At 38.9% G+C, this 27968-nt stretch overlaps 1 protein-coding gene across 7 annotated transcripts; it reads right to left on the bottom strand.

Annotated features, from left to right (window-relative positions):
- On the bottom strand, nucleotides 1-27933 carry ALG8 (ALG8 alpha-1,3-glucosyltransferase). Of its 7 annotated transcripts, none has more exons than XM_082410361.1 (13): nucleotides 27743-27933; nucleotides 22979-23057; nucleotides 17053-17246; nucleotides 13915-14024; nucleotides 12294-12361; nucleotides 8853-8979; nucleotides 8488-8591; nucleotides 7563-7683; nucleotides 5187-5326; nucleotides 3835-3974; nucleotides 2392-2489; nucleotides 1998-2070; nucleotides 1-636 (listed from the first exon to the last, which is right to left on the bottom strand). In XM_082410361.1, the coding sequence occupies exons 1-13, from the start codon at nucleotides 27835-27837 to the stop codon at nucleotides 405-407; spliced, it is 1581 nt and encodes a 526-aa protein (XP_082266487.1). In that variant the 5' UTR covers nucleotides 27838-27933; the 3' UTR covers nucleotides 1-404. The 7 variants fall into 7 exon arrangements, 5 of the variants coding, with proteins under 5 accessions (XP_082266487.1, XP_082266490.1, XP_082266488.1 ...); XM_082410364.1 differs by having other exon boundaries at nucleotides 3835-3940; nucleotides 5187-5286; nucleotides 7564-7683; XM_082410362.1 differs by lacking the exon at nucleotides 1998-2070.
- Nucleotides 27934-27968: the final 35 nt, after the last annotated feature.

Genomic DNA, 27968 nt, shown 5'->3' with positions numbered 1-27968 from the left:
TTTTATGCAGAAATACAAAATGGTATTTTATTTATATTTTCCTTAGCACATAATTCTAATTATGCTTTATACCCTGACAATGGTTATCATAGGCTACAGATAATCATGCTGTTGATCAGACTCCCTCCTTGCCTAGAGCAAGCACAGCAGTCTCAATGATCTCAGACAATTTTAATAGGGGAAGGCGAGATTTGTTTCAGATGTGTTTCACTGCTTACGGAGGACAAGTGGCTTCTCACCATGGTGACAATCAGGTTGCTAAGCTGGGCAAGGCCAAGTTTAGAAGAAAGGTCCTCAAACAGATTTACTGAAATGAATGGTTCATGCCACCAGCAACTTTCTTCAAGTTCTGATTAATTTCCCATGAAATAATTGCTTGGAATACATCCAAGCAGTTCCTTTATTCATTGCTTCTTTGTCTTGCCAACAGGAGGGTCAGTCAATACTGAAACATACAGTTTGAACCAAGCATGTGTGATGCCCACTGCACAATACACTGAGGTCAGTAACAAAGGGATAAAGGGGTACTTCAGCTTCCAAGAGGTGAAAGGGAATACAAATTCACAGAAGACTTCCAGAGGCCCCAGGCCAAGGAGGTAGAAAGTTTCCATCCAATTAAAAAGAGGTTTTTCTTTTCTGAAGAAAAAACGAGAGGAGTCTGATTTTAGATGAGTCATTCTGCTTTTGCAAACATTTCTCAGCTAAAGCTTCTCACCTGCACTGTCTTGATGTGAAGTACAGATAAAGCTAGAGTCAAAAGAATGCATAGAATTTCACATTTTTAAAAAAATGATAAAGATATATCATTACATTAACTCAGCAATCCAAATTCACCCAACCATCATCTATGTTGTCACTTAGCTGAAGTTGCTGAGAGAGAATTAGCTATGCATTCGGAAGAGGAAAGGGGGTTGGATAGTGTGATATTGGAATAAGAATATGGTAAACAATACATAATTTTTTGTTTTGGTAAAATAATATAAAACTTGGTATTTTAACCATTTTTAAGTATATAATTAAGTAGTATTAAGTATACAGACAATGTTGTGTCAGCATCCACTTTCAAAACATTTCAACACCCCAAAAAGAATCTCTGGAAACATTAAGCAATAATAACTCCCTATCCAGCACCACCAATGCTCTCACCGGTCCCCATACCTACTAATTTACCTTCTGTCTCTATGAATTTGCCTAGTCTAGATATTTCATATAAATGAAATCATACAGTATTTGTCCTTTTTGTGTCTGGCTTATTGCACTTAGCCTAAGTTTTCAAGGTTCATCCATGTTGTAGTACATATCAGATCTTCCTCTTTCTGGATGACTAATATTCCATTATATGTATATATACTATTTTGTTTATCCATTCATTTGTTGATGGACATTTGGGCTATTTCTACCTTTTGGCTACTGTGAATAAAACTGCAATGAACATTGATGTACAAGTATCTGTTTGAGTCCCTATTTTCAGTTCTTTTGGGTATATACCTAAGAGTGGAATTGCTGAGTCATATGGTGATAATTGAGTTTTCATATAATTAAGCATTTGAGGTTTCATGAACACAATCGGATATAATCCATAAGCAAGCTTTAAAAAATTATATAGGTAACATTAAGTTTAGAAAAGAAAAAAATTCCACCCATAATTCTAAGATATGTAAGAATTTTTTACATATCTTTTGGTTTTAAGCATCTGTATTTATGTGGTTTTACTCATAATGCATATTTTACATTCCATTTTTTAGTTTTCATATAAAGTTTTAGTTTAAGCTGGGTAGTCCTTCCTCAAATATTCCCCCAAACTAAAGCCATGACCTGTATTGCTATATGAGAGTGATGGAATATGGGTAATTTCTCCTGCTATCTGCTGATATTTTGTAATGTTGTGATGTTACTATTAAAACTTAAAAAATAAAATTTAAAAGGCTTATCAATCATTTAGGAGTAAACATTTCACAAGAGTAAATATAATTTTAAATGCACTTTTTTTAGATTACCTGAATAGAGTCTTCAGTGAGGAAATACTATAGATGGTAAACAGTAACATGAGTAAGATTTTAATGGGAAGTTCTGTTAAAAGAATAAAAAAGTACATATGATAATTAAGTTGGTAAGAGAAAGGTTTATGGTACTTAAGGGAATATAATCACAATGACACAGCTATATAGTGCTGGGAATGCTTTCTGAGCTTAACCGTGCATTTTTGTGACATGTAAAGATACTGAGAATTAGGGACATGTTGGAGGTTTTATTTAAAAGAATGGATGAGCTCTCTCTAAGAGATTTTAAGGTTGTTTAAATCAGATAGTATTGATCAGACAGTATTGATCAGTAGGCTCTGATGAAAAGGCAAGGCAATTAAATAGATCTCTCTTAAAAGAAGCTACTTACCTGGTGCAGTGAAGAGCAGAGGGAAGAGGGAATAATGTCCTGTCGTGGTCAGAATCAGAAAAATTGAAGCATCTCCTGCTTTTCCCACAGATAAGAGGCTAAAAATAAAAGTTCTTATAATAATTCCTTAAAACATCATATGAAGCTTATACTTGCAAATAGCTGGAATAACCTGCATTGAATATTAGTTCCAGAACTGGCTTATGCATAAAATAACATACTGATCTTTGCTACAAGTCCAATTCAATTGAGAATATTAATTTTTTTAGTGGGAAACTTTAAGTAATACAAAGAAGAATGCACCACACTGAGTCATGGAACATTCAAAAAAGAATCTTGCCTCTCTGAGTAACTGCCTCCTCAAAGAAAGGAATATTGTGGGATTGGGAGCTGCCTAGTGGTGGCAGCTAGAGAAACAGGACTTGGAGTTTTATTTCCAACCCTATAGCCCTTCTCTTGGACAATGCCCCATACCTGCTGGTGTTTAATAAGAATTCTAACTAAAGACATTAGAAGTTTTTCTCTATTTTTTAATTTGGAAACTCCAAGTTGCTAAATGAACCCAGACAAGCCATATACTGATCTGACAAATTTGCTTAATGTTCTTTCAGAGCTTAAATGATTTCTCTCAGGATTTAAGAAAAATCTTAAGAAAAAGGCTAATTCTATTACCATCTATCTAATTGGGTTTCAGTTGTATATAAAATGGACACAACTGCAGTTAAAATGCTTTTTTTTTTTTAGCATGGCACAGTGAAAAGATCTTAAGATTCAGCATGACAAGATTCAGGTTTAAGTCCTAACCCTGCTATTTGCTAGCTGTGTGACTTTGGATAAGTCACTTAAACTCTGAGCCCCAGTTTCTGCAGATGTGAAGACAGGGGATGATATCCATTTATCCTAATTATCTTAAAGGTTGTTGTGAGGCTCAAAAGAAAGAATGCAAAACAAAACAAAACAACAACCCCCGCCCCAAAAAAACCAACTAGCAACAAAAACAGTTCTGAAAAATCTGAAGTGCTGTATGTGTTAGGTATTATTCCATAATGGACTCAATCCTTACTTTGACTAACAACACTTAACAAGGAACTGTGGGACCTTATTTTCACAGGTGTGATGACACCAAAGTCCATGCTTTTTCCATACTATGCTGCCATTCAATATCCAGAAGTAACAGCCTGGTATCATGGCGCTTAATCACTACAGTACCCCTTACCAAAAAATGCAGGAATAATACAGGCAGTTTTGCATACCTTAGAACCTACACAGGTACAAGGATCCCAAGTTAAACATCCCCATTCTGTCCCGGTATAAATCTGTTCCCATATGTCTTTGCCTTTGCTTATCCCACTGAACATGTCAAGAAGTGACAGATCAAATGGAAAACAATAGGATCACTGTGAAATATGCCAGAAATGTTGACTGACTGAGCTATCTGCTTACCTCATTGGGAGAACTGCAAGGAGTATGGCTTTTTCATGGACGTGCCACCCAAACATGAAGGAGCTCAAGGCACAAAGAATTAGACATCGGAGAAAGCCTCTGGGCCCTTGAGGTTTAAACCAAAGACAGAAAATAGAGGGCTAGAAACAATAGGCAAAGATAAAACTTCAGTATCATTTAAAATAGGCTTTACTGAAACATTGTTCAGGTGAATATAATTTACATCATCTCTGAAAAACAGTAGCTCTTAAGACTATTCTCCATCAAACTGGGATAATTCGTTTTGTGAACGGTCCACCAAAAGTTAACATAAAAACAACTACTCAGGAAAAAAAAAAGGCATTTGGAAATATATATTTAACACATTAAAATTAATTCTATTCATCAAAATTAATATGAAATGATAATTAAGTTCTAGGATATCCAGCATAACTCATATTACACCTTCATAATTAGTTAATTAATAGTCACTGAACCTATTAGGTCAAACTACAAAAGTTCATTGATATTGTGGAGCTAATAATAAATTAGATCTTAGCATATTAATAAACAAACACCTAACTTTGTGGGCTGGAGTGTAATTTACAACAAAACCATGGCCTTCCATATGCAGCTTACAAGGCTGAAGTTTTAGGAAAAAAGTTTTAAACTCAGAACATGTGGATAAGTAGGCCAACAGAGCTTAACTACCTACCAGTACTGCCACGTAATTAAGTGGGGTCAGGTGTCTTGTGAGTAGACCTGATTGTTTAGAAACCAAAATTAAAACTGAGTATAATTAGATATGATTAAGTTATTTATGTTGAATTTTACTAAAATTGTATCATGAAATTGAGGGCATCATGATCACTAACAAATAAAAACAGCTATGAATGATGCCTATAACAGCATCTGATTCATATAAGATTCTTATCTCATGCTTAGACAGCCATTGTTGACTCTCTCAATTCATTATCATCATCACAAAATATCCATGCAGTACAGACAAATTTAGAGTTTTTATCAGTTAGCCATGGATGAAAACAAAAACCTGATGTCCCTACTACATTGTCCTCTTTCTCCACGGTGTGGTCCAAGTTCCCTCCCCTGGGCTTTTCTTTCTTCCTCATCTGACGGTGAACAGATGGTCTATTAGCCTCTGGTGAGAACCTCTCTCAAAGAGGCTTTACTAGTAATCCTTCCTTACAGTGTTCAAAGTTACCCTAAGAATAGGAAATGCCTCAATCTGCAGCAGGATTACAGCCATGGAATTTATCCTACAGTTGGGAAAACTTGAAAGTTAAAATTCAACCAGCCACACAAAAGAAAAGCAGAGAAAACACAAGAAATGAGGACCACGTGTGAATTCTTACCAATATGGCAATCAGAGTGCAGATAAGGGTGGCCAAGGGTGTCACTGAGGGAAGGACTGTGTGTTGGAACTGCTGAACTAAACCACTTGTCATTGAGGCCCTGGGAATCTTGCTGGGGTCAAGAAGTTTCAGTTCTAAACCTACAGAGTAAAAAGACGTTTTATTTTGTTTTGTTTTGATTAATGGCACACCATATTTTACCAATCAATTCCTTGAGGAAAAAGAATAAGCTACTAAATCTTAAGACTGTTTCAAGGTCAAGATTTCATTAACTCAGTCCTGCACCATTCTACCTAAAATGCCTCTAGTTTAGACTGCAGCTGTCTGTATTGGAACAGGAAACCTTGCTGGCAGGCAGCATGAACAGCAATATGCTCTCACCTCTAAAATGAAGCAAGCTTTCTAAAACACAGGTCTACCATGTCACAGGCCAGCTTTGAATCCTTCCTTGCCTATGGGATAAAGTCCACATTCCTAAGCATAGCACATAGTGTCTTCCATGATCTAGCCCCCTCCCACCTCTCCAGCCTCATCTACTCCACCTTGTTAAATACAGCTTGGCCACAATGAGCCGACATACCACTCTGACACCTGTGTCCCTCTGCATAGACTACTCCCTTTGCTTAGAATGGCCTACTCACTTTGCAAAGTTAACTCCTAATTCACTTACTCATCTGAGAAAGCTCCTAACTCAGGAAGTAGAGCTGATTTTCTTGTGGGCTAAGGTCTGTTTTACATGTCTCTGTGCGCACCACACTGCACTGTATCTGTATATAGGTTCATTTCCTCTACTATACTCGGTTCCTTAAAGGCAGGAATGACAATTAATTTATTTCTATCCCCAGCACATAGGAGTTCAAGAAATACTTACTAAATGAACCAAGTCTGAGGATAATGATGCAAGTCCCAGCCCAAAAAAGCTAACAGAACAGTCAGGGACAGTCTGAGCACCTGAATGGCCCTGTCTAATGCCATTGAAAATTAGTGAAATGTGGGAAAGGTGTAGACTACCAAAATATTTTCTGTTCATTCACCTTGTCCCTTTTTCCTTCAGCCTGCTGATTCTCTCTTAAAGCTAATAACTATCTGCCTGAAACAGAGTTGCCTAACCTGCCACTGACTTTCCATTCACCACATCCTTGAGGAGACAGATATACAAGGTGAGGTACAACAGTTTCCTGACTCAGATAAGGCAAGCGACCCTTGTACCTCATATCATGCTGCTTGTTTAAAGCTTTTAGAAATGTTAAGAACTTACTTTATAAGATGCCATGTACATCAAGGCTGGACTCAGTGGGTGAGCAATAATAACAAATTACGATTTCCTGTAAGTACGTAGCCAAAACAGTCATAGCCGCCACCACACGTTAAGCATCTACCATGTGCCAAGGGCTTTGTAGCCATTACTTTTTGCCCCCCCTGAGGCACAGAGAGATGAGTAATGTGCCTAAGTCATACAACTAATAGGTGGAAGAATCGAACCCAGTTCTGTCTGGTTCCAAAGCCCCTGCTACTGACAGCCTAGCACTTCTTTATTGTTGCATTTGTTTCTCACAACAGGTTTTTACGTTTTTAAAGGTTGTAAACAAAACCTTATGTGGCCTGCAAAGCCTAAAATATTTACTGTCTGTCCCACTACAGAAAAGTTTACCTGTCCTTCTCTTGATCCTGCCATTTTCCATCAAGCTGAGCTGTATTCACAAATGAGAGACTGTGAGTTGTTCCACAGAGTTATTTTCAGAACCACCTAAAGGTTATAAATTCTTTTTCATCACACCTCAAACTCAAAAGCATAGCCTAAGGTTTCCCTTTCTTCTCAGCTCATGTTAAACTGCATGGCTATCATTCCCTTATTGGTTCAATACCCAGAGTCACAACTTACACATTCTTCTTTCCTACTTCTTCACATTTTTTAAGTTTAAAACTAAGGTTATAACTACTGAATAACGTTTTGCTTAAGGTAAAATTATGTTCTAAAAATGTCTAAAAAGTTTATTTTTTTCCCAAGGAAAGGAGCAACAACCTCACTGCCACAAAGAGCTTTTATAAGGAATGCAGTCTGCTTCCTGCACTGAAGTCTCAGTCCCTAGAACCACTCCCCTGCTCATTCTGAAAGCTGAAACGCAGGGCTGGAGAACAACCAGCTCAGCCACATTCAAAACACAAGGCAGGTTTTTCCATTTGTCAATGTGACTAGTCCTTTCAATATTCATAGTCTAAGTAAGAAGGCTTAGGGAATTCCATGGCGGTCCAGTGGTTAGGACTCGGTGCTTTCACTGCCGGGGCCGGATTCGATCCCTGGTCAGGGAACTAAGATCCCACAAGCCGTGCAGCACGGCCAAAGAAAAAAAAAAGTAAGAAGGCTTGCTACCATACCGATGATGGACAGCACTTTGTCCAAAGCGCTGTACAAAGCCCAGAAGTTTGGGGCCCAATACGCATGGCAGAGGCCCCTCTTGAAAGGGAAGAGTCGGGAAAAGACTTGAGGCAGTTGGTTCTGTTGAAAAGAGATTAAACAGTGATCAATCTTTTCTAAATTCAAAAAGAGAACTAGGGTACTGTCTATGGCATAGTGTGTAGCAAGTTATGAGGTCTGAGTTCCAGTTTTTGTTCAAGGAAGTAGTTGTGTGATCCTGAGCAGGTCACAGAACCTCTTTTTTGTCCAACCTTCTCATCTGTTAAGTGGGACAAGATACATCAGAGTACTCTGAATACCAGTCCAATACTATTATAATAATGGAAGAATTTATAAGGGGCAAAGGAGAACACAGACTGCAGCTTTACCAAGTTTACTGAAGAGAAGGGGACGGCAGGGAAGGCTTGATGAGAGATGTAATGTTTCCCAGTTTTAGCAGAAATTAAAACTAATTAGTTGAATTCAGCATGAGGGAAGAAGTGAAAAACGAAAAACATCTGTTGAACATCTGTAACATTCTAGGCACTTTAGAATGTTTGCTGTCAACGAATGACTGTGAAAGCACTGTGAGTATTGATTTTGAGGTTACAACTGAAGTATAGCAAACAAGCAAATTAGCAAATATGGAAATCTGTGACTAATTATTAGCAACTCTGTGTGAGTGTGTGTGTCTGTGTGAGACATATAGTTAAACATACAAATATATGCACATACATATTTGCATAAGCACAAAAATGTCTGAAAGAATAACATCCTATCTTTGGGGAGTCATAGTGGGAAGGAGTAAAAAAGGAGTAGTTTTCCTTATTTTATATATTCCTGGCTTTATTATTTTTTTCTAAATAACAACAAACATGTACTCTTTATAACAAATAGAAGACTTACCAAGGCTAGAAAAGGGCCCAACGAAAGAGCAGAAACTAGGAAAACAATTAGTCCCAGGGAAATAAGACGGAGAAAACTGAAGCTGTTCCATCGGATGGACCCATCTACAGAAAAGGAACATTATCATTAACCAGTAGCATGGAAAGCCATAACTTATACAATATGCCAAAACTAGAAGTATCCCATGATAGTACACCAATCTTTATGATGTGGCAAGAGCAGAGAAAAATCAGAATGGGTAAAGGGTTTATAGGATCAATAGCTGAGAGATACCTGTTGTGCCTCATAAAACCCTCTCACAAAGCAAGCCACCAAGTCAAGATAAAATAAAATAAAGAAAAAATAAAATGATCACTAAAACTTGCCTGGTTTATTTGCAGTGAAACAGTAAGATCGTAGTAAATATACACCGTAAGCTGGTGCTACATAGAGGTAGATGTGCTTGAAATGTAGGAGAACAGCAAAGAGAAATGCTCCTTCCATATGCCTTTTCTAGGAGATTTAAAAGGTAAATAATTCAAAATTCAGGGTAGACTAAACACAATAATGTAGTATCCTGGATTGGATTCTGGAACAGAAAAAGGATGTTAGTGGAAAAACTGGTGAAATCTGAGTGTACCAATGTTGGTTTCTTAGTCTTGATGAATGTACCATAAGATGGTAACATTAGGGGAAAATGAGTGAGGGGGTACAGGAACTCTATTACCTTTGCAACTTTCCTGTAAAGCTAAAATTATTTAAAAAAATAAAGTTCATTAAAAAATAAAAACACTGGAGATTGGTTGCACAACAGTGTGAATATACTTACCATTACTGAACTGTACATTTTAAAACGCTTAAGATAAATGGGAGAGGGGAGGAAAGAAATAGGTGAGGGAGATTAAGAGATTAAGTACAAACTTCCAGTTGCAAAATAAATGAGTCATGGGTATGAAATGTACAGTGTGGGAAATTCAATAACTATATTGTCATATCTTAGTATGGTGACAGATTGTAACTAGACTTATGTGCTGATCATTTTGAAATAGATAGAAATATTGAATCACTAAGTTGTGTAACTAACAACTAGCAAAAACAAACAAACTCTAAGAAAAAGAGATCAGATTTGTAGTTACCAAAGGTGGGGAATCGGGGAGGGAGAACTGAATGAAGGCAGTCAAAAGGTACAAACTTCCAGCTATAAGATAAATAAGTACTAGGGATGTAATATATAACATGATAAATATAAATAACACTACTGTATGTTACATCTGAAAGTTGTTAACAGAGCAAATCCTAAGAGTTTTCATCAAAATTTTTTTCTATTTCTTTAATTTTGTATCTTTATGAGATGATAGATGTTCACTAAACTTATCGTGATAATCATTTCATGATGTATGTAAGTAAATCATTATGCTGTACACCTTAAACTGTATGTCAGTGCTGTATGTCAATTATATCTTGATAAAACTGGAAGAAAAAAATGGTTTAAGATGGTAAGTTTTATCTTATATGTATTTTACCATATTGAAAAAAAACATGGTTTTGAAGATATACAGGCATATGTCGTTTTATTGCGATTTGCTTTATTGCGCTTCACAGATACTGTGTTTTTTACAAATTGAAGGTTTGTGGCAGCCCTGCATTGAGCAAGTCTATTGGCGCCACTTTTCCAACAGCATTTGCTCACTTCCTGTCTCCGTGCTACATTTTGGTAATTCTTGCAATATTTCAAACTTTTTCATTATCACTATGCTTGTTATGGTCATCTGTGATCAGTGATCTTTGAGGTTACTACTACAACTCGCTGAAGGCTCAGATGATGGTTAGCATTTTTTAGTAATAAAGTATGTTTAAATTAAGGTATGCACATTTTTTTAGACAATGCTATTACACACTTAACAGACTACAGTATAGTGTAAACATAACTTTTATATACACTGGGAAACCAAAAAATTCACATGACTAGTTTTATTGCAACATTTGCTTTATCGTGGTGGTCTGGAACTGAACCCACAATATTTCTGAGGTCTGCCTGTATTTGGAAATACTTAACAAATGAAATATGATGTCTGGGATGTGTTTCAAAATAATCCTCTGTGTGTGCGTGTTTAGATCACTGTACTATCTTCTCCATTTTTGTATATAATTTAAATTTTCTATAATAAAAAGGTTTAAATGTAATATAAGGAGAACAGAGGCAAGTGATTCCAGCCAGCTTTTATACTGAGCCTAGTCGGTTCATAAATTCATTATTTCAACAAATATTTATTAAGTACTAAGTTTGATGCTGAAGTACAAGATACATCATAACAACACACTACAAATTCTCCTTAAGGAACCTAGGGAAGTTAATTACCTTCACCCTCTTATAGTTATACAATAGCTGGAGCTGATTTCCAGAGAGGATCTGGGAATGAGAGTACCAATGATTACACATAAAGCTATGCTAACAAAGAATCACTTAAATCTTGTATTACGTATTAGGTAACATAAACTACAATCAGGCTGAAGGCACCAAGTATTGTGCCAATAGTACTAGATCTAACAAACTACCTAGGAGAATTAAAGGCATTCTGATTTAGGAAGAAAAAAAAAAACCTCCAAACTGAGTTGACTATAACTAAAGAAGTCTGCATTCTACCTACCTCACAGGAATTTTGGAAGGATAAAATGAGATAATGGTCCTGGGGTCCTGGGGTGTGGAAGGATCAAATGAGAAACTGCCAAAGGGAACATGAAAAGCCAAGTTCCTCCTTTCACTGTCTCATCAGGTGTGGTCTAGAATAGATGCGTTAGGAACGATAAGGCAAAAACAATGGGATGCTTCCAAATCTCTCCACCGGTTTTATTATTTATTTAAGATTCAGAGAAAGTCTAGCTGGTTCTATAGCTAAACTTTAGTTCATTTGTTCAACAACCATCCACATTCATTCATTGAACACCAATTATGATCCATGTGTAATGTGGTTTTTTATGGTTAAAAGAAAAAAACTTATCCAGACATTTATAGTTGACAAAGAACTTTAAGATAGATTATTGAATTTGATGTTTCCAAAGTCCCTGTGAGGTAGGTGGCCCCATCTTATAAACAGAATGTATCAAGGGTAAATTTTATTTTATGGATGAGAAAACTGAGGCTGAGAGGGTTGAAAGACTTGCTTGCCTTGGGTTAATGGTTCCCAAACCTGATGGTGTATCAAAATTCCCTGGAGATTCCTAAAACCCAATCCCAGAGATTCTGATTCAGTGTACAGAGGAGTGTCCCAGAAATCTGAATTATCCGCTTTCCTCCTCTATGAAAGGAGGAAACTTTTAACAACTTCACAGAATAGTTACAAGGTTTACTCAATAATATATTATATATAACCTATCCAATCTGAAGCAGCGAATGCTTTTGAATAACCCCTGTCTGAGTCACACAGCTTATTAGGGTTATTCAGGATTTCAACCCAGGTCTTCTGGTTCCAAATTCCATACTTTCCATTACACTATGCTACATGCTGCTGATGGTTAAGGCCCCACCATCACAGTTACTATATAGTATAAACTGTTGAAGATTTCATTCCTGGATAAATGATCCCAACCAAATATAGAAACTCAAGTTTATTTTAGGCCTGCCATACTCTAACAAGTTTTTAGAGTATAATTTTCTCATCTGTAAAATGGAGAAAAGTATTATTAAAAGAGAAGATGGAATTTGTGAGAAATACTCAATAAAAGTGTCTATAGCACTTGGCAACTCAAAACAGTTGGTCAAATAAACTTACCTATCACCTTTACAAGCTAAAAACCAAACTAATATAATTAGCCTATTTTGTGTTTACCTGAAATAATCGTGCAATAGAGAGCAGCATTAATCCAGATAAAAAACCATTGTACTGGAAATGAATATCTGGACTCAGGTCAAGGAAAGAAAACAGAGGATACCAATTTCACAATGAACTGTGCCAGCAGACTAAGTATAAAAATTGCAAATGCTTCCTTTATAGGTAAATTAAAGACAAAAATATTACTACCAGTTTGGACTTTTCATAAAAGTGTTTTCTATAAACAGCCAAATCCTGGACAAACTTTTAAATTAAAATTTATGTTTAAGAAGAAAACCAGGAAACTTTCCCATATTTTCTGTACCTTAAAGAGCCAGCAACTAAAGGAGTTTTTTGTTTTGTTTTGCTTTTTAGAATCAGGGATGAGAAAGGGACCTAATAGCTACTGAAGGCCACTGCATGTAGCATTCCATTGTTTATAGTACACATACAGTGAACCTGTGAGGTAGTTAGAGCTCAGAGCATTAATCCACTCATGGCCTAACACTACGTGAATTTCATAACTGAGATTCAAGACCAGGTCAGACTTAAACCAAAGTCTAGGTGTTTTCTTCCACACCTGGCTACCTGTATGAAAACTGTAGAAATCCGGCTTCTATCATTCGGATTTTACTTACATTCAGGAACCGCCCCCCCCCCCCCCCCCCGTTTTTTCTTTTAAGATTTTTTTGATGTGGACCATTTTTAAAGTCTCTGTTGAATTTGTTACAATATTGCTTCTGTTTTATGTTTTGGTTTTATGGCCACAAGGCATGTGGGATCTTAGCTCCGCGATCAGAGATCAAACCCGCGCCCCCTGCATTGGAAGGCGAAGTCTTAACCACTGGACTGCCAGGGAAGTCCCCCATTCAGACCCTTTGGATTTAAGAACTTTGCCTATTAATATGTCATAAGCCAAGATGGCAGAAAAGCATGAAGGCCTGTTTCCATATGGACACTGTGATACCCCGTTTCCTATAAAAGGTATTTAGAATAATGTGTTATAAACTATTAAAGATATGTGTATTAGATTAATCTAAAGACAGTTAACAGGGCTTCCCTGGTGGCGCAGTGGTTGGGAGTCCGCCTGCCGGTGCAGGGGACACGGGTTCGAGCCCTGGTCTGGGAGGATCCCATGTGTCGCGGGGCGGCTGGGCCCGTGGGCCACAATTGCTGAGCCTGCGCGTCTGGAGCCTGTGCTCCGCGGCAGGAGAGGCTGTGATGGTGAGAGGCCCGCGCACTGCGATGAAGAGTGGCCCCCACTTGCTGCAACTGGAGAAAGCCCTCGCACAGAAACGAAGACCCAACACAGCCATAAATAAATAAATAAATAAAATTTAAAAGAATAAGGCTTTAAAAAAAAAAAAAAAAAGACAGTTAACAAGTCCCAGTATACTGCTTTACTGGCAGTTTAACTGGTTCTTGCACGTCACCACTAACTTTTCAGGGACAAAGTGCTCTAACAACCAGAGTCTGATGAAGTTGGGCAGAGACCACAGTTTGGGGAACTGACTAACCCACCCCACATCCACTTTCAAAAGCAGCTCACATTTCAGAATCACCATGACAGAAAGAATTAATCTTATACTTAGTATATATCAAATAAGTAAGGGAACAGTACATAAAACGTCAAGGATACGGTCTACAATTAACAACCCGAAGTTCCACAGCAGTAATACTGATAGAATAAACTTTGGCTTCTCTGTAAGTTCTTTGCCTGCTTTTTTCCCATCAATGCATTTACAGCACCTATATTGGAACATGAGGAAAGAATCAGAAACAAATTTAATCTTCATTAGAACACCATAATACTTCTACAGAGTACACTCTGAAATACTCTGATGCATTTGATTAGCCATTCCTGATAAAGTGTCCATGCCATTCTTTTTTTTTTTAATGTGGAACTATTTTATTTTGAAAATGATGATTAAAAAGTGACACTGAGGCTGAATAGCAGTCAGAAAACCCAGGTTTATATCAACCCAAATATGAAGAAAAAAAAAAGGAAGAAAGAGATGGAGGAATGAAGGAGAGAAAGGATGAAGGAAATGAAGCTAGTATTTATGGAGTACTCAGTGCATGCTAGATGCTTTCATTCAGAGTATTAAATTTACTTCTCAAGGACCATGGGAGGTTTTCTTTTTAAAAAGGAGGAAAGGGACTCCAAGAGAATTTCTTGTTGTCCTTCAATATGACTGCACCCAAATCACAGCTCTAATGTTGCCAGTTATTAACAGGGAGGAAAAAGAAAGGTGATGGAGTCCAGTTCTGGTGATGTTGACAATTTTCCAATTAAGGTGTCCTTAGGTGTCACCTCTCCCAAGAAATTCCAATGGGTTGGAAAAATTTTAGTTGCTTCTCTGTCAGTTTATTAGATTAGACACAGGGATTGGGGTGTCCATGCCATTCTTGACTGTTTAAAAAGGCGGTAGCAGAAAGAAAGGCCTCAAGGCCAGTTCCATGTCTCTTTCTCAGCTATGCCGATTTGAAACAAAAGTCTTCATTTTTTCTTTTTTTTGGAAAACAAAGTCTTCATTTAATAAAGCAAACAAACAATAAAACCATCCACCAAAAACCCAAATGTAAGGATTTTGAAAATTGAGAGGGCACACACTATTTTAGTCCTTAAAACTAAAAAATGCAGACCAGAATGATATAGCACTCCAAATTATATATTACGATACCAGCCAAGTTAAGAATAGACCTGTGAGGACTTCCCTGGTGGCGCAGTGGTTAAGAATCTGCCTGCCAATGCAGGGGACACAGGTTTGATCCCTGGTCCAGGAAGATCCCACATGCTGCGGAGCAACTAAGCCCGTGCACCACAACCACTGAGCCCATGCGCCACAACTACTGAAGCCCGTGCACCCTAGAGCCCGAGCGCTGCACCTACTGAAGCCCACGTGCCACAACTACAGAACCCACGTGCTGCAACTACTGAAGCCTGTGTGCCTAGAGCCCATGCACCGTGACAAGGGGAGTCACTGCAATGAGAAGCCCGCGCACCGCAACGAAGAGTAGCCCCCTCTCGCAGCAACTAGAGAAAGCCTGTGTGCAGCAACGAAGACCCAACACAGTCAAAAATAAATAAAATTTTTTAAAAAATATATTAAAAAAAAAAAAAGAATAGACCTGTGATAGTTTGGGAGAGGGTGGTGGAGGGAATTGAAAAAAAAAAAAAAAAAAGAATAGAGCCACAAACCTGCAGCTCTTGATTGCCCAAATAATTTTAAAAACTTCTATGAAAAAATGTATGTTATTTAAAGGTAGAGATATAGTAATTAAGTGACAATACCAGGTGACAAAACAGTATGATCCCATTTTTATTTTATAAAAATTAAATTCAGATACAGAAAAGAGGCTGAAATAATATGCACCAAAATGTTGATAGTGACAGCTGTAAGTGCAGGAGTATGGGTCATTTTTACTTTGTGTGTATGTATAATTGCTTTCTGTTTTCCAAAATTTTGACAATGAAAAGGCTGTATTATTCTATAAAAAGATTTTAAAAAAATGTGTTTCGTTTGAATATCAGCAAATTCTAAAAACAAAGAAATCTAAAACCAAAAGAAGACATAATAAAGATGCAATTAAATAGGGGTTAGCAAAAGGTGTCCTGCTTTTCCTCCATGGAGCCTCAGTTTCCTCATAAATAGAGATAGTAACCTTACAGGGTAATTGAGAAAATTAAGTAAGTTACTCATCTATACAAAGTGCCTTGTTCTAGATTTTTATCTTACTTAACTGTTCCCTCTACATTGTAGATGGAAATGAATTCTACTCCCTCTCTCTGCCTGTATACACTTTCCCTGAGAGTGTGAATTTAAACATTTTGAGTTGAAAGGAGTACATTTACATATCACCTTCCCTTTCAACTCTTGCTAGGTCATAAAGAGAATGAAGGTCAGGGTGCCAAACAGCAGTTATTCCATGAAAATGAGCAGGGGGTTAAAACATCCCCAAGGGACTCTTTACTGAATGGGGCAAGAGTTCAGTCTAGAAGACCTCACAAACAGAAATGATCTATTTATGACAAAGGTCATTGAATGGACACCAGTTACTGCTCTGTCACAATCATACCAGCAGGCTTAAGTATTAGGACAGAATAGAAATCAACATTAACTGGGAAATCACTACTTGGAAGTCACTGTGCACAATATTCTACGTACGTGTATTCACCTACTTAAAAGTAACTTATAAGTAAAATATGCGAAACATAAAAATATAAAATATAAACATAACCTAAAATTAGTGAAGAGTCTTCGTGAAGGAAAGAATCCAGAGACTACAACTAAAAGCACTCAGTAAGATTTCTTGAGTTTACTAGAACGGAAACTCCATTGGTGGTTAGCATTATGCATATGTATACATGACTGTGCTGTGCTGTACATAGGTATGCATATCCCAAAGAATAGGGTAGGTCATGGCAGCCTCTGGTAGTCTGCTACAAGGAAGGAAAGAGAAGCATGTAGAGCCACTTTGGGCAGGAGAAACGGTCCTGGAACTCTACTTGGGACTACTTTTCACAACATTCACAATCTCTTGTTCTACCTCTAACTTGTAACCCCACCTTAGCCCCCATTTTCTTCCACAAGATTCAGCTAGACTGCTTGCTGTAATTACTCATTGTGAAGTTTGAAACACAACCATTTTGGACTGTTCTAGCATTTGCTATTATATGAACTTTGTTTGCCCCAAATGAGGAACAAGTTAATACTATTTAATACTATAATATTTCCTCAACACCCTCCACAGGAAATGACATTCTCAGACTTACTCATGGACAGCATACACAAAGAGTGTATCTGTAAAGATGACGGAAAATCTCTGGAAGAGTAAGGTCCTTGAGCTGGAGTAATTCAGATTACGGACATTCAGCATCTCTTGATCAAAATATTTGGCAACATGTGACAGGGCATACTCAAACCATGCAAAAAAGGGGGGGTAATCCAAGGTCCACTCTGAAGTTGCCTGTGGTAAAAATTGAAGATAGAATATATCCTAAGTAACTGAATAAATAAAGAAGGTGCAAAGGTTGGAAATTTTCATTCTCTCATCTTTAAAAAAAACACATGATGAAATTATACTTAAAATATGCCATAAATAGAAAATTTTCTGTTAAGACTGAGCAGAACACCAAAACGTGTTTCCTAAGTTATTTAATACAGTCTTCAATTTCCTTAGAGTCAACTATACTTCACAAGAAATTAATTTGAAAACTTTTAATAATAAACTTGGTTATGACATGGTTCTACTCATCTAAATACAAAAAGGGAGCTAAGGCATAATGAATGATTTACTAGCTTGAGTTCAAGTTCTGTCCCAGAGATTCAATTTCCCTATCTGTAAAATGAGATATTGTGAGGACTAAATGAGTTAATACATATGAAATATGTTTATAAACGACAAAATGCTACACTGATGCTACTTATCTTTTGTTCCACTAGGTCATGAGATCCTTGAGAGCAGAAACCACTCTGTCATTTTCGTATCCTGAGCATTTATTAAGTTCCTGATATATTATATAATCATTAGTTAAATGAATGAATGGTCACTAATGATTAAATGAAAATATAGATCTTATAAAAACATATAAACTTTATATAAAAATATAAACTATATATGAACTTTATGATACTATATTTTGTTGTTTTGTTTCAGTTTCTGCATTCATACAAGGATGACAGTACCTACTTCATGGGTTATTAAATTTTACATATATATATATACACACACACAGTATTGAACCAGATATAAACTAAGTATCAGTAAATATTATTAATTGTTATCATTTAAAACATTACTATCCTCATAGCATGTCCCTAAAACTAAACCTGATCTTGCACCTAGAAGAGCTGAGACAGTAATAATCTCCCTACTCTGCATTTGTTGCTCTTTTCAATGGAAAACTCCTCTCCTTCTGGAAGTGCACTAAGGGTTCACTGGGTACTAACTGAGTGCCCACAGGGACTACTATTTAGGGTCTCTCTATAGTATAAAATGAGGCAAGAGAGACTCAAACTACTTATTAGCTCTTTGTTCATGATAAGGATGAATGAAAACTTTAGGTCTCAATAAGAAGTAGCCTATTTACTCCCCCTGCAGGTATAAAATGCAAAGGCCAACCCAGAGGCTCTCTGTCTAGGGCACTCAGGCTATGAACCCACCCATTAAATTTTCCTTTATGAAAAGTTCCTTCTCTAATCCCAAATCTCCAATGTGGGGTGATGACCCACTGAACTATGGAAAGAAAAATGAGAAATTCTATTTTTTACTCTTATCCTTCTTAATTTCTATTTTTAAAAGTATATTAATAGGGCTTTGCCTTTATAATTTATAAAGAACTCTTGGGTAGTGAATGCTCAAAAATGATTTCTGGCTAGGGTATATATTTTTTAAAAAGTTTAGAAATTACTGGTCCATACAATTTCAAGAAATTCAACATGAATCTACACTTTATTAACATCTGTGGTTTCCAGCCACAGTTTCTATGTCAGAGCTCACTCTACCCTTAAAGAGCCATTTATTTTATTAGAAGTCTAAAAGATTTTCCTACTTTATTTTATCGACATATTTATTACTTTAAATAAAATGGGGAACAGAAAGCATGACAAGAGTTGGGAGAAGGAACAGGTGCTGCCTGAGATGGTCATTTATCCAAACCAAAATGTCCCTGTCCTTCCCTTGCCGTCCCCAATCCCACACCCCTCAGGCACCCTCTGTATGTTGCTCCTTCTCCCCATAGAGACTTCCCAAACCTAGCCCAGGAGGCCCTCCTGACCTCAGGGATTTCCAGCTGGGGCCATCATCTTACCTAAACAGCTTCTGGGAAGCCAGGAAAGCGATTAGCTAACATTTCCTCCCAAGTGAAGAGTTCTGTCACTTATATGTGGTAGAGCTGGGGCTCAAATCTGGGTCTCCGACTCCAAATCCATTAGCTCGGGAAGCTACCACAACAGAGCTGTTTCCTCAAGTACAAAAACATCCAACCTCATTTTTACATATGAAGATGTAAAAATTAATAAACAGAAACCTCAATTAAGATAGAATCAGGAGGCCAGAAGGGGGAGGTCTCAGGCCCTAGGAGGACAGCAGAGCCCAACAGCAAGAAGAAAGTCTCTTCTTTCCTGCAAAGAGCTCAGACTGTCACAACTCAGCCAATGAAAAGCCACGGACTCTGTTTACTCTAGCCCTCCCAACTTCCTTTTTCCCTCTTTGAAAGAATTCTCCTTCCCTCGCTATGCGCTGCTACTGCTACGCGGGGACTTGCACATGACTCGCTATGGTTGCAGACCCTGAATTGCTATTTTCTGCTGATCCTGAATAAACCCATTTTTGCTGGAGAAGTAACTGGCAGTCTACTTGTTTTAAGTCAACAAAGATTCAAAACAATTGTGTTCATTCCACAAATATTTATTATGGGTCTTTTTAATGTCTTTCCCAACCAATCGACAAATCAATTTAATTTGAGTCCAGAACAGAACGGTAGGCTAGAAGTCAAAGCTAAGAAGGGCTCTACAAAACAATCCACTGCTCACATGTCCACTCTCCTTAGTATGGCAGAAAGACCTTCCAGACCTGAGGCATGTGCCTCTCCAGCCTTATATCCTACTGTGAACCTCGCACTTGAGTTTTGTTTCTTGTTGATTTCTTTTGTTGTTATTGCTGAGGAGGGCAGGAAGAACAAAGAAGTATACCATTACTAGAATCTCTTTTACATAAACCTCTTCTATCTAAAACAAGCCAACAACAGGAGGCAGCTCTGGCCTAAATACAGTTTTAGGAGTACTAAGATAACAGGTAGTAGTGAAAGTTATAGGAGTAAATGAGAGAACAGCCAGAAAGAATTATAGAATTAAAAGAAAAAGGGCAGCAACTAACACAACAATGTAAAGCAATTATACTCCAATAAAGATGTTAAAAAAAAAAAAAAGAAAAAAGAAAAAGGGACCACAAAGAGAGGCAGAGGGAACCAGTTTTTGAAAGAGTGTGTAGATGAAGAAGAGTGAGCAAAGGAGACTAAGAAGGGATAGTCAGAGAGCAGGGAGGAAATGGTGAGACAGGGGACTGCCTTTTCATTTACAGGTTGAAGGCCATTATATTAATAATGCTAAGTATTAATAAACTTTAATATTTAATGAGCACATTTGTTCTAAGTACTATGCTAAGCACATCATATACATTATATTCATTTCATCCTAATAATTATTTATTATCATTTAATAGTTGAGGATACAGAGGCTTTGAGAGGTCAAGTAGTTTGCCCACAGTTGCCCAGCATAGGTATTAAGTGGCAGAGCTGAAAGTCAAACTTAGGCAGTCTGAAATCACAGCCCAACCTTTGGACCACTAGGCCACACAAAAAGTTTCCTCACTGGTATGCATACATGCAAATGGAGATACTTCACACTAAAGAAACTACTTAAAGTTCCTTAGCATTCTTATGAAATACTTGTAGTGTTATTATGTGAGAAGGAACTTGGTCAATTAGGTCAATTGTTCTCAAGCTTTTTCAGTGCAAAGGACTATTTTGACCTGACCAAAAAACCCAAAAAGCAACAACAAACTCACAGAAGACTTTACAGCTTGTCTTAAAAAAATCTTCCTGACAGCAGAGTGCTGCTTTCGATCAAGTCATTTTTGAGCTGATGTCTGTTTTCCATGAAGTATCATATGCAAGTTAGTAACTCATACCAGAAATAAAAATACAGACATGGTTTTTGTAATAATAGAATAGAATGGTTTGTATATTACCAGACACCTACACATCACATTTGATTATTCCTGTCCTCATAAATCACAAAATGTTAGGGAGAGACAGGATCTTAGAAATAATTCATTCCAAATCCTCATATGCCAGATGAGAAACCAAGGCTCAGAGAGATGAAATATATTTTCTATGCTGATGCAGAGCCAGGTCTTGAATCCAATTTTCCCTCTTTCCCAATCCAATGTTCTTTCAAAAAGCATGTGGCAAATATTATAATTCCCCATGTATAATTTGGGAAACTCATTTTGAAGTAAAGGGTTCCCTAATAGTTCCAGAGGGCAGAACTGAATGAAACTGACTCCTCCTAAAACCAAGTTCCCTTGCAGAGTTTATGATTAACCTCTCTATCCAAAACTTTATTCCCTTTCTTGTCCCACCATGTTCTCCTCAGGAATTGAGGAGTATCAAAGAAAAGGGGGGATTGAAACCGAGTAAGACCCTGCGGGGCCTACCCATGTATAAGACCCTCCCTGTCCCCCACTTCTTGTTTGGCCTTCCAAAGAGCAAACTCAAGTAGTTAATGATTAGAACAATAGAGTCACAGGACTCCTAGTTCCTCCTGAATGAATATAGACAACAATTGGACTCATATCTTTGAGTTGTTCTGCAGAAACTAAGACCCCCGCACTCAGTGGAGGATGGTGACTATATGCTGACCACAAGCACATAGACCCCAGACTGGAATCAGAAGGTTGATGATTAAGAGTCCCAAAACAAGGATTTCCCTGGTGGCACAGTGGTTAAGAATCCGCCTGCCAATGCAGGGGACACAGGTTTGATCCCTGGTCCGGGAACATCTCTGTGCGCCTGTGCACCACAACTACTGAGCCTGTGCTCTAGAGCCCGCGAGCCACAACTACTGAGCCAGCATGCCACAACTACTGAAGCCCACGCGCCTACAGCCCGTGCTCCGTGACAAGAGAAACCACCGCAACGAGAAAGCCCGCGCACAGCAACGAAGACCCAAAGCAGCCAAAAAAAAAAAAAAAAAAAAAGATTCTCAAAACATCACCCTATGACCATACCACCAACCAATTAGAAAAATGTCCGTGAGCTGATCATGCACCCTGTGACCCTCACCCCTACTGTGGCCTTTAAAAACCCTTGCCTGAAAGCCACTGGCAAGTTCACAGTCATCAGCGATGGCAGCTACCACCTGATGAGCCCTGAGGGAACTCAGAAAGGAACAAATACCTGCCACCTAGCAGTCATCAGACTGCAGCCACTCCCTGCTGTGAGCCCTGAGGGAGCCCTGAGGGAACTCAGAAAGGAACAAATACCTGCCACCTAGCAGTCATCAGACTGCAGCCACTCCCTGCTGTGAGCCCTGAGGAAACTCAGGATGTGAAAATACAGGATAGGCCCCAGATAGTTGAGGTGCATATCAAAGGAATGATTTCTGTGAACCCAGACTCTTGCATCTTCCCTATATAGAAAAGTGCTAAACTCCTTGACATATCTGGTTTCTTTAATTAGCAGTAATCTTTTGATGTTCCCGACTGCCTGCCCTTTGTTGCAAAACTATATGTCCTAGCTCCCCCCTTGCCTCCTCAGAGCAGTTTCTCAGAGCTATCTGAAATGCTGTCTCCCAGGCTGCAGTCCTCATTTTGCCCCAAATAAAACTTAACTCACAACTCTGACGTTGTGCATTTTTTTAAGCCAGCAAGGTCTTTTGGGCACTAGCTGCCTGTTCTCTTTGCCTGGCGCCCTGCAATAAACGCTGTATTTTCCTTCACAATAACCCAGGATCAGTAGATCTGCTTTGTGCGTGCCAGGCAAGGGGACTGAAGTTCGGTTCGGTAACGTGAGGAAATTTTTATAAAGATTTATTCAACCTATGATCACAGGGAAAACTGTTTTAATATCAATAATACTTACACGATTTCACACATCATCTTAAAAAAAACCCAAAAAGGTGAAAATTAAAACTTACCTCATAATACCACTGTGATATTGGCAAACTGTGGGTGATAGCAAGCCAGTTTCGGTGCACTTCAAAATCTGTGGAATGGCTACTCAAAACAATCAGATGAATAAAATGAGATTTCATAACATTTATCAATCTCACATTTCTAAAATTATGCTTTTAAATGGACCAACACCCCCTACATAGTCACAGCTCACTATCCTATAAAGACACAAATAGGTATTTTACATAATCCTGAAACACCTCACTTACCTGGAGACCAGACCTCCTTCTGGAAAAGGTGGGGAACCTATTCAGTAAGATGTTATGGAAAAACCCAAATGAACTTTTTGGCCAACCCAATACTAAGTGAAAAGAGTCTCTGAGTCATCTAAAGCAGTGGTCCCCAACCTTTTTGGCCCTAGGGACTGGTTTTGTGGAAAACAATTTTTCTACAGAGCAGGCAGGGTGGGGGGATGGTTTTGGGATGACTCAAGCACATTACATTTATTGTGCACTTTCCTTCTATTATTATTACATTGTAATATATAATGAAATAATTATTCAAATCACCATAATGCAGAATCAGTGGGAGTCCTGAGCTTGTTTTCCTGCAACTAGATGGTCCCATCTGGGGGTGATGGGAGACAGTGACACCCAAAGTGTGTTGCTTATGTCTGGTCTACTCCGTAAGATGCAGCTTAATTGTCACTTGCCACTCACTGATAGGGTTTTGATATGAGTCTGCAAGCAATTGATTTATTATGGTCTCTGTGCAGTCAAACCTCTCTGCTAATGATAATCTGTATTTGCAGACACTCCCCAGCGCTAGCATCACCGCCTCAGCTCCACGTCACATCATCAGGCATCAGATTCTCATAAGGAGCGCACAACTTGGATCCCTCGCATGTGCAGCTCACAGTAGGGTGTTCCTATGAGAATATAGTGCTGCCGCTGATCTGACAGGAGGCGGAGCGCAGGCAGTAATGCGAGCAATGGGGAGCGTCCGGTAATGGTCCGTGGCCTGGAGGTTGGGGACCCCTGATCTAAAGGGCTGACCAAAAGCCCATACTTTTCCTTAAGGGAGGCCCTCAGGCTATTGCTCAGAGGTGACTTATTCTTGTTCACAAACAATTCTAGTTAAGATTCATTATCTGGCAAAGGCCTCGCACAGAAGCTGGATCTTCAAGGATGAGCAGGAGTTCATCAGACAGAAAAGGTGGGAAAAGGCCCCTGCCCTGCCTTTCTCATGTCTCCAAATTCTGTTTACTGGTCCCCCTCTCACTATATATAAATATATCCAAGTATGTCCCCTATATATAGGGGAGGAAAATTGTTTTCCCTTCAACCCTTCCAGGTTCTGCGGCTGGTCTAAGAATTAAATTGACCTAAGACAGAATAACAGGAGGAAAAAAAAGACAATTTAAATTACATACATATGTACAGGAGCCCCAAAAGATACAAGATGAGACTCAAAAGGTGGCCAGGTGATTGAGGCTTATCTACCATCATGAGAGCTAAGGAGAGGGGTAGGGAGCTGGGGCTTCAAAGAGGGGGGAAGGCAACTCTTGGGAAGGTGAGAAGAGAATGTTTGGCAAACAAACGTTGCTCTGCCTTGCAGCTAAGTCTCTCAGATGAAAAAGTGATCTCTGGTAATAGTTACTTTCCAGGTACAGGCCTCCTTTCTAATGTAAATTTTCTTTGAAAGTAACCTTTACTGTTTTCAGAGCTTCTCCTATGTCTGCAGTTCCCCAAGATAATAAGTCCCCGAACTTTTTGGCCAACCCAATACTAAGTGAAAAGAGTCTCTGAGTCATCTAAAGACCATCAATACCCAACACATCAGTATGGATTTACATTCTATACATACAGCTCTTCCATACCCAACGAGAGGTCACCAAGAACTTGAACCAAAGGATACCAATAAACTAAAAATCCTTACACCAAAGAGGCATATTTTGGGGTGGCATATTCTGGTGCCCTTCACTCCTCTTTAGCAGGAGTTTATTTTTCTGTTTATTACTCTGCTTTACTTCCCCTCCACATCTTACACAGCACCTGATACGTGGATGGGCTCAATACATTCTTGTTGAATTAACCACTCACCAAAGTCAACAATGAGTTCCACAGCAAAACCTGATTTACCTTTTCTAATGTTTTATACAACATTTCCGCTGTGACAACTCTCTCGTGAGTTTCTTAGCCAACCCCTTCCATGTCTCTTTCATGGCTTCCCATTCCAATACTCAACAAGCAAATGTTGATGTTCTTTCAGGTTCAGTTCTTGGTCTTCTTCTTATGCAGCTTACTCTGCTCTGCACAATCTTATTCACATTTATTGCTTCCACTAAGAACTGTGTAATGATGACTCCCGAATCACAATATACAACCTTGGTCTCTTTCCTGAGTTCTAGAAGAGAGACATCTCCAACTTCCTGCTGACAACGTCACCTGAATTTCCTACAGATTTCTCAAAATCACAATTCACAACTGATCTTATGACCTAGCAATTACATTTCTAGGTATACACTTGTAGGGGAGCAAAATTTGGCAACCCAAAATGTGTCTTTTTGGCATGAGGATTGATTTAAGCTGAATATTTTTAAGAAACAGAAGACTCAGGAAGTCCTTCTTTTTACCTCCCTCTTAGCTGCCTAAAGAATTTATATAAAGAGCTTGTTCCCGGAAGAGAGCTATCACCCCTGATATCTGCAAAGAATATGGGCTACATGTGGTGAGGGAAACTCACCAGAACCTAGAGATCAGAGTCCACTCTTGTCTCTTCATGGCCCAGCAAACATTTATATGTGAATTGCCTTACTCCCCTTTGAAGTCCCAAACTACTACCCCCAACATCCTCTTTTGTCTTTAGCTGAAGATGGTATTTAAGGTGAGGGGCTTCAGCCATTTTGGTGAGTTACTCCATTTTCCCGAGTCTCTCCCATGTACATGTTATTAAACTTTTGTTTGATGATTTTCTCCTGTTAATCTGTCTGATGTCAATTGAATTCTTAGACCAGCCAGAACCTGGCTAGAAAGGTAGAGAAAAATGTCTTCCTCCCCAACATACTCAATAGAAACACATACATATGTTCAAGAAAAGACATGTACTGGGTCTATCTTCAGGCCTACAATTATATGTCAGAGACCTTTCCCGACACCCAATCTAAAGTAAGTCCCCCTTGTTAGTTGCCTTATAGGATCCCATTCTTTCCTTTCATAACACTTAAGACAGAATTGTTATGTAATTACATATGTGTGTTGATTTATTTCTGGGACTGTAATCTTCACTAAACTACACCCTTTATAGGGTTAGGGATCATATCCATTTTGTCTTCCCTTCTAGTACCTTGCCACAGTACCTGGTTCATAATAAAGCAGTTAGTAAACATTTTGGTGAATACTTTTGCATTTATCCTGTAGCTTCCCTCTCACATCCCAGGGGTTTCCTGTTTGAGAAGCAGAGCATTAACTACAACTACATACATTCTTAATCTTGGATCAACAGCAGTATTCAAAATAACAAACCTGGAGACACATTTCTATTCTGAAGTAACTAAAGCAAGGAACATCACCTTACATCCACGGTTTAAAAAAAAAATTCCCTTTCATTCTGATTTGAAAGGAATTTCCTACATTTTAGAAGGATTTTTCCAATTTGCTTTTAAAAGAGAAAGATGTTTCTTATTTGTTTCCAGTTCTGCAGAAAGTTCAACTGACCAACGCCTTCTTTTACCAAGTCCCTGTAAGTCATTTTGCTGAACCTACATATACACTTCATTGCTTATATACACATCAGTATGGATTTACATTCTATACATACAGCTCTTCCATACCCAACGAGAGGTCACCAAGAACTGGAACCAAAGGATACCAATAAACCAAACACTAAACTGGGAAGGGAGCAAAGGAATGAGGGGGAAAGTCAAGGGAGAAGAAACAGGAAGGATGAACAGATGTGGAAGCCGATATTAATAATATTAATAAATACTGAGTACCCATTGTATACACATTACCACTGAGTGGTAGTTTCCTAATGGGATCCCATGCTTTCAGTCTTGGGTCTGCATTCATTTGTCACACAGCAGTCTAAGCCTGTGTGACCTGACTACTGCCTACCTCATCCTGTGTCACTCTCCTCCTCCCGTGCTGCTCTTCAGCCACAATGCTCACTTTCTGTTCCTGGAATGCTCTGAGTTCTTTCCTACCACAGGGCCTTTACATTTACTTTTTCCTATGCCTGAACTACTTTTGACATTGCTTATTCTTTTTCATCCTTCAGCTTTCAACTCAAACATCACCTCCTAAAAGAGGAGAGTAAAGCCTTGCCCGGTAGCCACTCTCTACCTCTTTTACAGACCTCATCGCAATCTGAAACTTTCCTGTTTGTCTATCTGGCCTCACCAACTTCCCCAGAAATGTCTTTCTCAAATGCCTCTCCAGGACTTAGAACAGTGCCTAGCACAGGAGGCAGCTGATAAATACTGTACTGGCTGAATGAATGTTGGAGGTGGGTGTTGTTTATCTGCATGTTAAGGAAGAGGACCTTGAGGTCAGAAACATTAAAGTCAGACAGTGCCAGCCCTGACCCCAGCCATCAGGGCTATGATCTAGTGCACAGGTGAAATAACACTCAAAGGGCGGAGTGGGAAGCATAGCAAAGGGGTAGCAGCGACCACATGACTTCAGTTCCCTTTCCTCCTCTCACCCACGGGCATCCACGCTTCTCTCTCCCGCCTTGACCGACCGCGGGGCCTCCCCACCCAGCCCCGGGCCGTGCGGGTCCCTTACTAGGTGGGGATGAGAAGGCATTTGAGAAGAGTCACCCCGAGCGCCAAAGCCGAAAACCAACAGCCACCACCTGTCGCAGCTCCGAGCGCCGCCATTGCTACGGCGCCACCCGCTTTCAATCAACTTGACCCGCCTCCGCGCTCCCGCGCATGCGGGGAAGGCCCTGTGAGGCGGCGCCCGTGAGCTGCGCGCATGCGCTGAGGCGCTCAGCTGCACAGCCGGCGGA

Source organism: Balaenoptera physalus (assembly GCF_965194825.1).
Source record: "Balaenoptera physalus genome assembly, chromosome: 10".
In the NCBI taxonomy this organism is placed as follows: domain Eukaryota; kingdom Metazoa; phylum Chordata; class Mammalia; order Artiodactyla; family Balaenopteridae; genus Balaenoptera; species Balaenoptera physalus.
Note: the sequence above shows the minus strand (reverse complement) of the source record. Positions and strands in the feature narration are given on the sequence as shown.